General features: G+C 49.4%; 1 protein-coding gene across 1 annotated transcript in view; it reads right to left on the reverse strand.

The window, feature by feature from the left end:
- LOC124479427 (protein shisa-6) overlaps positions 1-3,127 on the reverse strand; it is a 39,840-nt gene extending 36,713 nt beyond the window's left edge. Inside the window, exons 1-2 of the mRNA XM_047038173.1 lie at positions 3,058-3,127; positions 1,378-2,441 (exon numbers count right to left, since the gene is read on the reverse strand). Coding sequence (XP_046894129.1) covers positions 1,378-1,925 — 548 coding nt within the window. The 5' untranslated portion in view covers positions 1,926-2,441; positions 3,058-3,127. The remainder of the gene's footprint in view (positions 1-1,377; positions 2,442-3,057) is intronic.
- Positions 3,128-13,620: the final 10,493 nt, after the last annotated feature.

The raw sequence follows: 13,620 nt of genomic DNA on the forward strand, positions 1-13,620 counted from the left end.
AAAGAATAGTCAATATATCAAAAAAACTAATCTGATCAGAAGTACATCTTATTTCGTTAAGTCAGTGTAAAGGAACAGGACATTTTAAACTACACCCAGAAACACGAAACAACCAGGTAGGAAATCTAGATGATTTGGCTGCATTGCATCTGACACCCAGTAAACAGGCAGGGTGCAGAGGGAGAACATTGCCTTGACATTCTAAAAACAGCAGGGAATACAGCCACAGGGCTCCATCCTGACAATCAACAATGTCCTCCTGCATGGGTCTTAATCAATCCCCTCTGGCTCCCCTGCTCCACACAAATCTTCTCCCTCTGGCTCCCCTGCTCCACACAAACCTTCTCCCTCTGGCTCCCCTGCTCCACACAAACCTTCTCGCTCTGGCTCCCCTGCTCCACACAAACCTTCTCCCTCTGGCTCCCCTGCTCCACACAAACCTTCTCGCTCTGGTTCCCCTGCTCCACACAGACTTTCTCCCTGGTCGTGGGTGAACTCAATCATCATCAACCCGACATGATGAGTTTGTTTCTGATCCACTGTGTGTGAGCCGCTACGCACACCATGGTCTGTGTTACAAACGGGAGATTGAACCTGGGCGGATTTCTTCTCATTAAACCTTAATCTTTGGACTATTAACATACTTAGAACATTGGACCATTAGGACTGTATACTCATGCCTACTGGGTCTGGGTGAAAACTCTTGTAAGCAGGCCCAGCCTGACTAGGCCTGGGGTCACCCTCTGACCTCTCTGGATGTACATTTGGTCTAATGGTGAGCTGGGCTGGATCTCCACCAGGCAGACATCACTAGATTCATCTGGGTGGACTGGATGGGTTTAAGGACTGGGGTTTGAAGTACAGATCTGTGGTTTGGAAAGAGAGGTGATTGTGACCATCACTCAGTAGTGGAGTGCAGATGGCCATGGAGGTTTGGAGGATAGAGGAGAGGGTATTGAGGATCTTTGTTAGATAAAGGACAGGGTATCTGGGAGGTTTGGGAGATAGAGGGGAGGTTAGCTGGACAGAGGAGAGGATATTTGTGAGGTTCAATAGAGCTGAGGTCCGTTAGACAGAGGGGAGGTGTTTAAGGGTGGGTTCAGAGTGTTCTCTTCATCCATACTGTTTCACAAACCACCTGTGAATGTATCATGGCTAATGTTACCAAAATTAGGGTGCTGTCGAACACCATCACTATTGTGTTCGCGTGATCCACAACGTGATGTGAATACACACACACACACACATGCACACACAGGTACGTGTGCTGACACAGACACACAGACACATGCTTAGTCACGCACACACACACATTCCCACATATACACAGGCATGTATAAACAAGCTGAGAAATCAAACTTGTGGTCTCAGACTCACCTATGGACGTTCATTTCTTGCGGCGGTTTGGTGGCTTTATCATAGGCAACTTTAGCTGAAATCCCGAGGAATATGATGAACGCGATCACGCCGCACGTGATGTACACGGTCGTGTTAGTCTGGTCTAGGTCTGGGTCATAGGTGTCACCTGTTGGTGCTGGGGACGGCGGCTGAGTTTTTATCCAGTCTGGGGTGTTGTAATTCGTACATGTTTTCTGCTCTAAACGTTTCACTTTATCCGCGCAGCAAAAGCGAAGGAAACAACTTCCACAGCAGTACCGGTGATCGGTGTTGTTGCACGCGAACTCTTTATCGTACTGTCCGCTAACGTCGTAGTAGCCCAGGCACGTCTCGTGGACTCCGAGCAGGGGTGCCTGGACCTGTGTGATCCTTCTTGGCACCAGCGTTATCGGGAATGCTGTACTGTTTGCCTCGCGCATCTTCTGAGGCCGTTTGGGAACGTTTTTGTTTTTCTTGTTGGCAATCTGGGACAGCACGTGCAGTGGATCCAAGTAAATCAGAAGCAGTAAAAGATGTTGTATCCCCATGGTTTGAGGTGGCGCGTCTTTTCTGCTATGATCGTTTGCCCCCCCACTTTCTTAAATTGTCTTCACAACCGAGTAGGATGAGAGCCCCGCCGCCGCTTTAAAGAGTCGAATCCCTCGCCAAGTGTTGCACCAGTCCGCGGGAGTTCATGTCAGATGCCCCTCTCCGGCTGTCTGCAGTTAACGGTGTCATGCTCCGGTGGAATAACAGGCGCCTCTTGCACCAATCAATTGCAACCGGAGGAGCGTGTCACACATTGCCTCGGATCTTCCGCTGGCTTTAGATTGATTGTTGTCATATGATATCTTGGGGTACAGAAAGTGTCGTTTGGTTGAAGAACGGAGAGAGTGAAAACCCGCCGGCTGGTCATCAATTCAACAATAGGCCAGATAGACTAGATGGATAGATGGATCTGTATTGATCCCCGAAGGGGATATTGTAGTAGCCTTTGAATTCTATGAAACTTCTCCTCCTCTTCTACGCATTAGTTCCTATTCATCTGAACTCTAACTGTATTCCTATAGAGGAGAAATATGAGAGAAAAGATTAAGTTACTAACTGCATAGTTTGACAGCGGGAATAAAGAATACAAAAATAAAAAGCATTTTTTCAGTAGGTATAAGACCAAGGCTAAGGCTAAGACATCTATGGAAATGATCAACCGACATGCCTCTGAATTTAAACGAGAATGTATGAACCCGTACTGCGCGGCTGTCCGCCGGCTGCTCACAGCGGACTTATGAATGAGCATCATTGAGAAACACTCATAAAAAGAGCCGGTGAACGCTCGCGCACACCGTTTCAGAACCTTGGGATGGCAACCCACGAGCTCGGCGAAAATGCTTCGAACGGAGTTACACACTGTTAGATAAATAAATATTCAGTCTGTAAGACTTCTGTAATAAAGATATCAGATTAAAGTCGCTTTGCAAGTAAAATAAGGTGTGCCAGAATTTCCCAGAAACGCAAAGTCACAGAAGACAGAATTCACCTGCAAAATCGCAACCTCTCTCTACATATAGGCTACATCAAAAAAGAAAATTGTAATAAACCTTGTTTAATAATTAAACGCAAAACTTTGAAAAAGGCAGGCAGCGCTGTACAAAGAAGCAGCGAGACCAATGCCGCACTCACCCGTTGGCGGTGTCCGGCAATGGGGTGTCTCGAGCTCTGCCACTGAATCAAAGATCCTCAGCTGAGGCGCGAGACCCCGCTCAGCTCCGACCCGCCTCTGTCGCTGGTCCCCCCCTCACCACCAGCACCCCTCCTCTTCCCCAACACCCCGCGGCACCGGAGCCCCCTACGTCACCGGTACAGGTAGGGTACATCAGTTAATTACCAATCGGTGTGTGACGGCAGTGCGCGCGGTTATGTCCGCAGGGCTTCAGTCAATAATCTGGACATCAACTGCATTAGCTCTATTCCTCTGCGCGCGACATTGCTTTTGTAAACGCGCGCTCTGCTGCACAAAGCTGCGCTCACTCATTCATGTCAAGTCATGTACCCTCCCGTGCTGTAATACTATTTCTCATGTTATGTTGTTCGTGCGTCCAACAACCGTGAAAACACAGTGTACTCCTTTCACAGCGGCTCCCAATGAATGTATCCCGTCTCTAATAACGCAACATGATACAGTATGTCTTCACTAAGTAAAGACAAAACTCTTACACATCGGATTCACGCGGCAACAGCTGCACATCTGCACACCAAGAGCCTCACGGGCTAGCTCAGTGTCAGCCGTGTCTAAACTGCAGCATGATTTTGCAGTAAACACACTTGCTGTATGCGGCGGGCCCTGTGAGCTGCAGTAACCTATATGTGATGAGAGTCACTGCAGCAGGCTCTGCCTCCACATCCCTTTGGAGCAGGATGCCAAGCGGTGGCCTATATACCCAACACCAGGCCAACACACACCCCACACCAGGCCAACACACGCCCCACACCAGGCCAACACACACCCCACACCAGGCCAACACACACCCCACACCAGGCCAACACACACCCCACACCAGGCCAACATACCTCCCAACCCCAGGCCAACACACCTGTACATACCCAACACCAGGCCAACACACCTGTACATACCCAACACCAGGCCAACACACCTGTACATACCCAACACCAGGCCAACAAACCTGTACATACCCAACACCAGGCCAACACACACCCCACACCAGGCCAACATACCTCCCAACCCCAGGCCAACACACCTGTACATACCCAACACCAGGCCAACACACCTGTACATACCCAACACCAGGCCAACAAACCTATATACCCAACATCAGGCCAACAAACCTGTATACCCCACACCAGGCCAACAAACCTGTATACCCCACACCAGGCCGACATACCTCCCCACACAAGACCAACAGATCTGTACACACCCCACACCAGGCCAACACACCTGTATACACCGCACAGAGAGAGAGAGGGAGACCGGAAGATAGAGAGCGAGCAGTCCGTGTTCGATGAATACCTCACCATTCTGGTCGTTACGGCTGGTAGCATTTACAAATGACCTTTTTCCCACCCCCTCCTCCTCCCCCTGACCCCCTCCTCCCCCCACACTCCCCCCCCCCCACCGCCCTGTCCCCAGCCCCTCATCATTCAGAATGACACACTGAATGGCAGGGAAGATAGACAGAGGAGACGCTTCATTAGAGTTAACAGCTTAGAGAGAGAGAGAGAGAGAGAGAGAGAGAGAGAGAGAGAGAGAGAGAGAAGAGAGAGAGAGAGAGAGAGAGAGAGAGAGAGAGAGAGAGGGAGAGGGAGAGAGAGAGCTGGCCTCAGCAGAACACAACTGTCGCAGAAGCAGATAATGACAGGCCATGACAGACACAAGCTATAGAATAATGAAGCCATATTTCCTCGTAAGGGGCAAGTACAAGCTAACACACTCATCTTCCTGTGGGTCTGAACCAGAGGTTTTCTGTGGGAGTCCACCAGGAACGCGGTTCCATGTTCTTGATTTGGCTTCGCTCACAGCATCAACGAAAATGTCTGACCCAGTTCTCTTGCTGAAGGGCATACTGCTTCTGTCTCTGTTCTGGGTCTTGTTCCTCTTTGGTTCTACCCTAACACACCTCTTCAGAGCACGTTCCAGACACACGCAGAACCCCGCGCCAGAGACAGCGTGTGGGACGTCTCACAAGCCTGTCCAGAAATACCCTCCTACAAGAGGGTACAACGTGGAGTCAACTTACCCTGAGCGAGTCTCGGCAGGTTATAAACCCAGACAACAACACACACCAGCAGGTTTAGCTGAGCTCAGAGATCTCACTCCTGAATCACGGTGAGCCAGAAGGAAGGGAAAGAGAGAGAGGGAGGGATCCAGAGAGGTATAGAGAGAAAGGTAGAGTGATGGAGACTAAATGAGAGAGATGGAGATTGGAAGTGAGGGGAATATAGAGATGGCGGGGGGATGGAAGGGGTGGTGAGATAGAGAGGGTAGAGAGACATAAGTGAGAGAGAGAGAGGGTAGAGAGACATAAGTGAGAGAGAGAGAGGGTAGAGAGACATAAGTGAGAGAGAGAGAGGGTAGAGAGACATAAGTGAGAGAAAGAGAGGGTAGAGACATAAGTGAGAGAGAGAGAGGGTAGAGAGACATAAGTGAGAGATAGAGAGGGTAGAGAGACGTAAGTGAGAGATAGAGAGGAGGGTACGGCCTGTGTCTGCTTTCTAAAACATCCAGAGACAAGAGCACCAGCCAGGTCAATGGAAATGAGAACACAGCTTTAGTAGTCCCCCCCCCCCCCCCTCTCTCTCTCTCTCTCTCTCTCTCTCTCTCTCTCTATCCTGTCTCTCTCCCTCCATCTCTCTCTCCCTCCCTCTCTCTTTATCCCTCTCTCTTTATCCCTCTCTCTCTCTCTCCCCCTCGTATCTGTCCACTGAAGCCTCTGTGCCCCTCAGACTGGTTATGCTGTTGAAATGCCCTCAAAAACAGAGCACATCCTCACCAGCTCAAACACACACACACACACACTACAACTCCCTCTTCTCTTTCACAGTCAAATAAAAGCCTCCCTCCAGCTTCTTGACATAACAGAATGGAGATGTTTGGCCTAGGTGACCCAGGTTCCCTGTCCAGGGTCCTGAAATCAATGTTTAGAAGAGGTGGCTGGCAGAGCACCCAGGAGTACCAAGCGTGTATCTGGTTTATCAGCCGGAGTGTTTTCTGTAGTAGCGTTTCAAGGCTGCTCCGCTTAGTGGAGAGGCTGGTTGTACTATCAGGAGGACGGGGTGCATAGAGAACAGCCTGGAAGATGGAGGGTGTGTGTTTAAGAGAGTGTGTGTGTGTGTGTGTGTGAGAGAGAGTGTGTCTGTGAGTGTGTTTGTTAGTGTGTGAAAGATTCTTAGTGTGTGTGTGTGTGTGTGCCTGTGTTAGTAAAGGCGAACACTTTTTACTGCATCATCACTGCACTGAGTCAAATAAAAGTTTATTTGTCACTTTCAAATTTGATGTACAGTCCATTTTACAACATGTGTTATAAAACCCACAGATGTCTGAGGATTCCAGACGGCCGAGATATGGAAAAAATTGAGTAATATGAATTGGACATGTGCAAAGACTTCAGCCCAGACTACCTCCACTTCCTGCTGCTGTTTGAGGTACTGTGTTAGTGTTGTGTTAGTGTTGTGTCAGTGTTGTGTTAGTGTTGTGTTAGTGTTGTGTTAGTGTTGGTGTTTTTGTTTATCGGTCCAAGCAGCTTGATTCACTGATGCACCAGTGAACACAGCCTGGAGTCTGGATAAAGACCACGGTCTACCTGACACACACACACGCACACACACTGACATACAACCACACACACAAACGCTTTTTTCTCACAATCACTCTCTCACACATGGCTTTCTCTGTCTGCAACAGCCAATCAATACAAGCCCCTCCCCAGCACCTCCCAGAACCGGGTGGAGGGCCGTCAATGCCGCTAAGCTGGGTAACAAAGAGCCGGAGAGGAAGAAATCTGTTCCAATCTGCTGTGAGACAGCTCCCCGAGGGAGCGTGTGTGAGTGTGTGTGTGTCCGTGCCATGGAGGTGCATGAGAAGAGTAAAGCTGAGTATAATAGAGTTGTGTCGAGCAGAGCTGAGTTGAGTCTAATAGAATAGGGCACTCTCTTGATCTCTGGGGGTACTTGTACCATCACAGTTACAGAAGTAACCCCATTCAGATCAGCAAAGATTCAGTACAGAATACACACAAGCATACAACACACAAACACCCAACATTATCAAATCTGCATCAGAGAGGTGAGGAAGAAAAGGGGAAAGAGGAAGTTAAAGGAGGGAAGGAAAAACGTTTTCTGGAGAGATCTCAATTGAATTGTATCCCCTCCTCTGCAGAACTTACCAAAGCCTTCTCAAATCTCAAGTTATTGTTTTTAAATTGAATTGCAATTCTGTGGAGTTGTGTCTTGTGGCGATGCTGAAATCTCATAGAGGTTGGAGACAGCGTGTTTTTTGCCTCATAATTGCTTGTCCATGGAGAACACACAAGATAAAAGAGAAGGGAAAAGAAGACTGTTGGAAGATAAATAAACAGTAGATGTGCTAAGAAGATGCACGTCTGCCTGGACAGACGGTCAGACAAACAGACAAACAGACAGACAGACAGACAGACAGACAGACAGACACAGACAGACAGACAGACAGACAGACAGACAGACAGACAGACAGACAGACAGACAGACACAGACAGACAGACAGACAGACAGACAGACAGACAGACAGACACACAGATAGACAGACAGACAGACAGACAGAAACAACACAAGACTGTGCTTGCTTATGTGTGTGGTATCCTGACCAGGTGACAGCAGCAGTGTAAGATTGTCTCTGTCCATGAGTCAGACTGTGTGTGTTACCGGAAGGTCGCAGGTAGAAAGTTTACAGTAACAGATGTTAGGCTGGCTTTCATACCAAGCTCTGTCAGAGTGGATGAAAGCCGCTGTGTGCCTTGGATGAAAAAGAGAGAGAGAGAGGAGGGAGGGAGGAGGGAGGAGAGAGGAGGGAGGGAGAGGGAGACGGGGATGGCGAGAGACAGAGAGAGGCAGAGTAAACAGAGAGAAAGAGAGAGGGGTGGAAAGACTTTCAAATGAGGAGATAATAGAAAATGGAAGAGGTGAAAGAAAAATTTGAGACAGAGCGTGAAATACCAAAAGAGAGAACTGACCAGGGAAGCTAATTTGCTGCTTTGTAAAAGGAAAGAAAAAAAAGGCAGGTTCATTTGTCTCTAATAGAATTTCTGTCTAATTTAATATTCAGATGGGTATCTACCGCAGTTATTATTAAACTCATTGGGAGTCCTGTCTGTCTGGAACTATTCAACTATGGACAGGCAAATCAAAGAACAGCCATGAGCAAAGAGATGTATAAAATACTTTTCTTGTCACCAATTTCCCAAGTGCACTCTGGCAGACTGAACCCACTTTGAAATGTTGAATTTATATATATATACTGTAAAAGGTTTGTTCAAGCTCAAAGACGTAGCAGCATAATATAACAACAATAGGGTTGTATGCGATTCTAAAAGATCAATCGAGGTTTTAAGGGGCTCCAGTGTTACACTGCTATGTGCTCATGCTGGTGGATCACAAGGATCTGGTTCCTTCTGTATGAAACCTATCCCTGTGCTGGTGTAACCTGCTCAAGTCGGCTCTCCTGCAGGCAGGCAGACACTCAGCCTCTCTAGGGCGTGCGGTTACTATCTCTAGCCAAGTTGAAGTCTGCAGACTGGTGCTGACTGGTAGAGACAGGTTGGTACAGACCGGTTCAGACCGGTGTAGGCTAGAACAGACAGTTATAGACTAGAACAGACTGCTACTGACTGGTTCAAACTGGTACAGACAACTATATGTGATACTGGCTAGTTCAGATAATATGAGGAATTGGGGCATTGCTTCACTAAAACACAAAAAGGAAAGTATGATCTAATTAGATTTAAGAATGTGTACCTAATGACTAGTCTGGATGATTACAGGAAATCTTCCAAGCTGTCTAACGGGGTCACAGCTAACCAGACTACAGGCCTGGCACAGGTTGGTGTGTTGGAGAATGACATCAACGCTAAACATCTTAAATGTCTGAAGGAAATTCAGTTTGGTTTGATTTAATAAGTCTGATTGAATCGATTGGGTGAAATTAAGTAAAACAACAGCTAAGAGCGTCGAGCTGTATATCAATAGAGACATGAACAGATTCTACCTACACAAATCGATTATTTATAATGTATAACGTATATACACAATACGTACTGTATGACTTTTGAATCTCAGCCCACATCTGCTCTTCCAAACAGGCACAGGAGGGGCAGTACAGTAACAGGAGGGGCAGTACAGGCACTGGAAGGGCAGTACTGGCACAGGAGGGACAGCACAGACACAGAAGGGGCAGTACAGGCACAGGAGGGGCAGTACAGGCACAGGAGGGGCAGTACAGGCACTAGAGGGGCAGTACAGGCACTAGAGGGGCAGTACAGGCACAGGAGGGGCAGTACAGGCACAGGAGGGGCAGTACAGGAACTAGAGGGGCAGTACAGGCACAGGAGGGGCAGTACAGGCACAGGAGGGGCAGTACAGGAACTAGAGGGGCAGTACAGGCACTGGAGGGGCAGTACAGGCACAGGAGGGGCAGTACAGGAACTAGAGGGGCAGTACAGGCACTGGAGGGGCAGTACAGGCACAGGAGGGGCAGTACAGGCACTGGAGGGGCAGTACAGGCACTGGAGGGGCAGTACAGGCACAGGTGGGGCAGCACTAACACTTACATCGCAACTGCCAGGACTCATCTGTTCTCGCGCTGCAGGAAGTTAAGTACCTCTCGGCCTCTCCCAACAGGAAGTGGGCTTCTGCCAAGATGGCTGCTGGATCAGGGGAACATTTATCTTTTTGTTACTAAAGTTAGCTACTGATACGATGTAATATGATTTTAAAGCCTTCTAGTGGAAAATGCCTCATGTTGTCAGGGTGTGTAAGTGGAGGTGAAGAGACTCTACTCCCATGGTGGCAGGGATGATGTACCGTGTGTGTGTTTGAGAGCGTGTGTATGTGTGTGTGGACATGTGTGTATGTGATGAAAGTGCGTGCATTTGCATGTGCCCGTGTGTGTGTGTGTGTGTGTCTGGGCAGCACAGATGTGACCCAGTTCATCATTTCCCCCCAGTCCAGTGTCAGCAAGGGGCACAGCAACACCAGCCTGGCAACTAAAGTCCCCACTGATAACACACACACACACGCACGCACACACACACACTCACACACACACACACACACACGTGTGTACCCTCTCCCCTCCTTCCTCTTCTTCTCCTCAGGACTGCCAGAGAAGGAGGTTGCATGCTTGTTAACAGCAGTCTTCTCCTCCCTTCATCCAGTGAGATGAGAGGAGTGAGAAAGTTGTGAAATCAATCATGAATCTTTAACAAAGAGAGTGAGGCAATGTCTTAATGTTTGTATTCTCTTTTATGAGATGAGGCTGGGGTTGAGACTGGGGTCGAGACTGGGGCTGGGGCTAGGGGCTAGGGGCTAGGGGCTAGGGGCTAGGGGCTGGGGGCTAGGGGCTAGGGGCTTGGGGCTAGGGGCTAGGGGCTAGGGGCTAGGGGCTAGGGGCTAGGGGCTAGGGGCTAGGGGCTAGGGGCTAGGGGCTAGGGGCTAGGGGTTGAAGTTGAGGCTGGGGCTGGGGAGGAGTAGGGACAAATTCCCGGTGGCTCACCAGTTTAGAATGTGTGCCACGCATGGGCCAATTCCAGCATGTGCTCCCATCTCTCTCTCTCCTCCATGCCCTGTCATTTCACACTGTAACAGTCCAAACAAAGCCAAAACAGAAAGGAGAGCAGGAATAGGTTGACTGGGTGAGGCGATGAAGAGGGCGAGTGAAGAAGCAGTGGAGCCACCACCAGGAGAGTGAGGCGTCCGCCTGCCACCACACTACGACCCCGCTGTGACCTCTCATCCATCTCGTCAGACAGGAAGCTCCCAGAACTCTGGGAGTCTGGTCAGTCAGACCCCTGCGCCTGTCAGAGGGAAACCCCAGAGGGCCCCCTCTCTTCTTGTGTGGTGGGCCTTTGTAATAGCGTAGGTCAGAGGGAAGGGATTCTTCTGCAGGGGAGGAAGTCAAAGATCCCTCCTCTGGAGAACAGCCAGACAGAGACTGAGCCTGTCTAGAGAATGAGCAGCATCATACAGACCCCACTCTTCCTCTCCTCCTCCTCCTCTTCTCCTCCTCCTCCTCTTCTCCTCCTCCCCCTCTTCTCCTCCTCCTCCTCTTCTCCTCCTCCCCCTCTTCTCCTCCTCCCCCTCTTCTCCTCCTCCTCCTCTTCTCCTCCTCCTCTTCTCCTCCTCCTCCTCTTCTCCTCCTCCCCCTCTTCTCCTCCTCCTCTTCTCCTCCTCCTCCTCTTCTCCTCCTCCTCTTCTCCTCCTCCCCCTCTTCTCCTCCTCCCCCTCTTCTCCTCCTCCTCCTCTTCTCCTTCTCCTCCTCTTCTCCTCCTCCTCTTCTCCTCCTCCCCCTCTTCTCCTCCTCCTCTTCTCCTCCTCCTCCTCTTCTCCTCCTCCTCTTCTCCTCCTCCCCCTCTTCTCCTCCTCCCCCTCTTCTCCTCCTCCTCCTCTTCTCCTCCTCCTCTTCTCCTCCTCCTCCTCTTCTCCTCCTCCCTCTCTTCTCCTCCTCCTCTTCTCCTCCTCCTCCTCTTCTCCTCCTCCTCTTCTCCTCCTCCCCCTCTTCTCCTCCTCCTCCTCTTCTCCTCCTCCTCCTCTTCTCCTCCTCCTCTTCTCCTCCTCCCCCTCTTCTCCTCCTCCTCTTCTCCTCCTCCTCCTCTTCTCCTCCTTCTCTTCTCCTCCTCCCCCTCTTCTCCTCCTCCCCCTCTTCTCCTCCTCCTCCTCTTCTCCTCCTCCTCCTCTTCTCCTCCTCCTCTTCTCCTCCTCCTCCTCTTCTCCTCCTCCCTCTCTTCTCCTCCCCCTTTTCTCCTCCTCCCCCTCTTCTCCTCCTCCTCTTCTCCTCCTCCTCCTCTTCTCCTCCTCCTCCTCTTCTCCTCCCCCTTTTCTCCTCCTCCCCCTCTTCTCCTCCTCCCTCTCTTCTCCTCCTCCTCTTCTCCTCCTCCCCCTCTTCTCCTCCTCCTCTTCTCCTCCTCCTCCCCCTCTTCTCCTCCTCCTCTTCTCCTCCTCCCCCTCTTCTCCTCCTCCTCTTCTCCTCCTCCCCCTCTTCTCCTCCTCCTCTTCTCCTCCTCCTCTTCTCCTCCTCCTCTTCTCCTCCTCCTCCTCCCTATTCTTCCAGACAGCAGCCAGCCCAGCCGGGAACATCTCCCCTCCTCTTTTAACCCTCACCCCTCTGTACTCTGTCTCCTTTCATTCTTCTGCTTTTAAGAAGAAAGGAGTGCACTAGCAAACAGATGTTCTCTGTCACAATCTCTCTTTCTCTCAGTACCTCTGTCTCAAGCTCTCTTTAACATTCAGTCTCTCTCCTTATTTTCTTCTATCACCATCTGTCTCTCTTACTTTCTGTCTGTCTCTCTCTCTCCCACCATCCCTCTCACAACCTCTCTTTCTTACAGTCCATCTCTCTCTCTTTTGTCAAAAGAGTACTAACATATAATCACTTGCCCACACACAAACCCAGATAAATCACTGCAATTTAAACACAAACAAGCAGTGAAGCAGTGCACAGTATTTACTTCCAGGGCTCAGCACAGCATGACCAGCTCTGCAGACACACACACACACACATTCACACACGTGGAGCTACACACCCTGTAATAATTCTCACCAACCCATTCAGAAACACCATCCAGGCAGCCATGCAGAAACACCATTGTGATGGCAATTTTTGACATAGTTACAATATCTGGGTTTCTTTAAGTTCCTTTGTTATAGACAGAAACTGAGGTTCTGTGATGTGGTTTGCTCTGTGGAAGGGACACTCAGATTGTCTTAAGGTATTTGGGACTGATCTAATCAACGGTTTCTTGAGGCACTAAGGTTTGGGTGAGTGGTCAGCAGGTTACCTCTGCCCTCCTGAACCTTGGCCTCAGGAGATAAGGCCAGTGTCCTGTTTACATGGGACACTGGCCTGGGGGTTTCTATTGTCTTAACAGGTCACTGACCAATACTGACCAATCATGGTGATGATAAACATCTGTTCTCTGTTCATATAAGGGAGCGCTTTCCTTATTGTCCTTTATCACTCCTACGAATGATCTGTGTGGATGGCACCTCCTTCGTTGAGACTGATCAGCAAAGCTTTGTTTAAACATATATGTAATTGTATAGTCTAATAAATTGTATTAAAACCATATCCCTTGACTATTCAGATCTACACAGTGCCACTCGAATTCTTCCATAACACCATCCACACAGCCATTCAGAAACACCATCCACACAGCCATGCAGAAACGCCATCCACACAGCCATTCAGAAACACCATCCACACCACCATTCAGAAACACCATCCACACAGCCATGCAGAAACACCATCCACACAGCCATGCAGAATCACCATCCACACAACCATTCAGAAACACCATCCACCCTGACTGCTGTGAGTCTTCAACAAAGTTTATTTCAAAGTATGCTTCCTTACTGAAGTACATCTATACAGTAGTTAGGGCGCTGTAATTTACTGTTTGGAGACAGTGGTGATCAATCAGTTTTTGTATCTGCGAAAATGTAATTTATCCCTTGTTAGTCATCTTGTCTGAGGTTATGTATGAG

This window comes from Hypomesus transpacificus, chromosome 17 (genome assembly GCF_021917145.1).
Source record: "Hypomesus transpacificus isolate Combined female chromosome 17, fHypTra1, whole genome shotgun sequence".
Taxonomy (NCBI): domain Eukaryota; kingdom Metazoa; phylum Chordata; class Actinopteri; order Osmeriformes; family Osmeridae; genus Hypomesus; species Hypomesus transpacificus.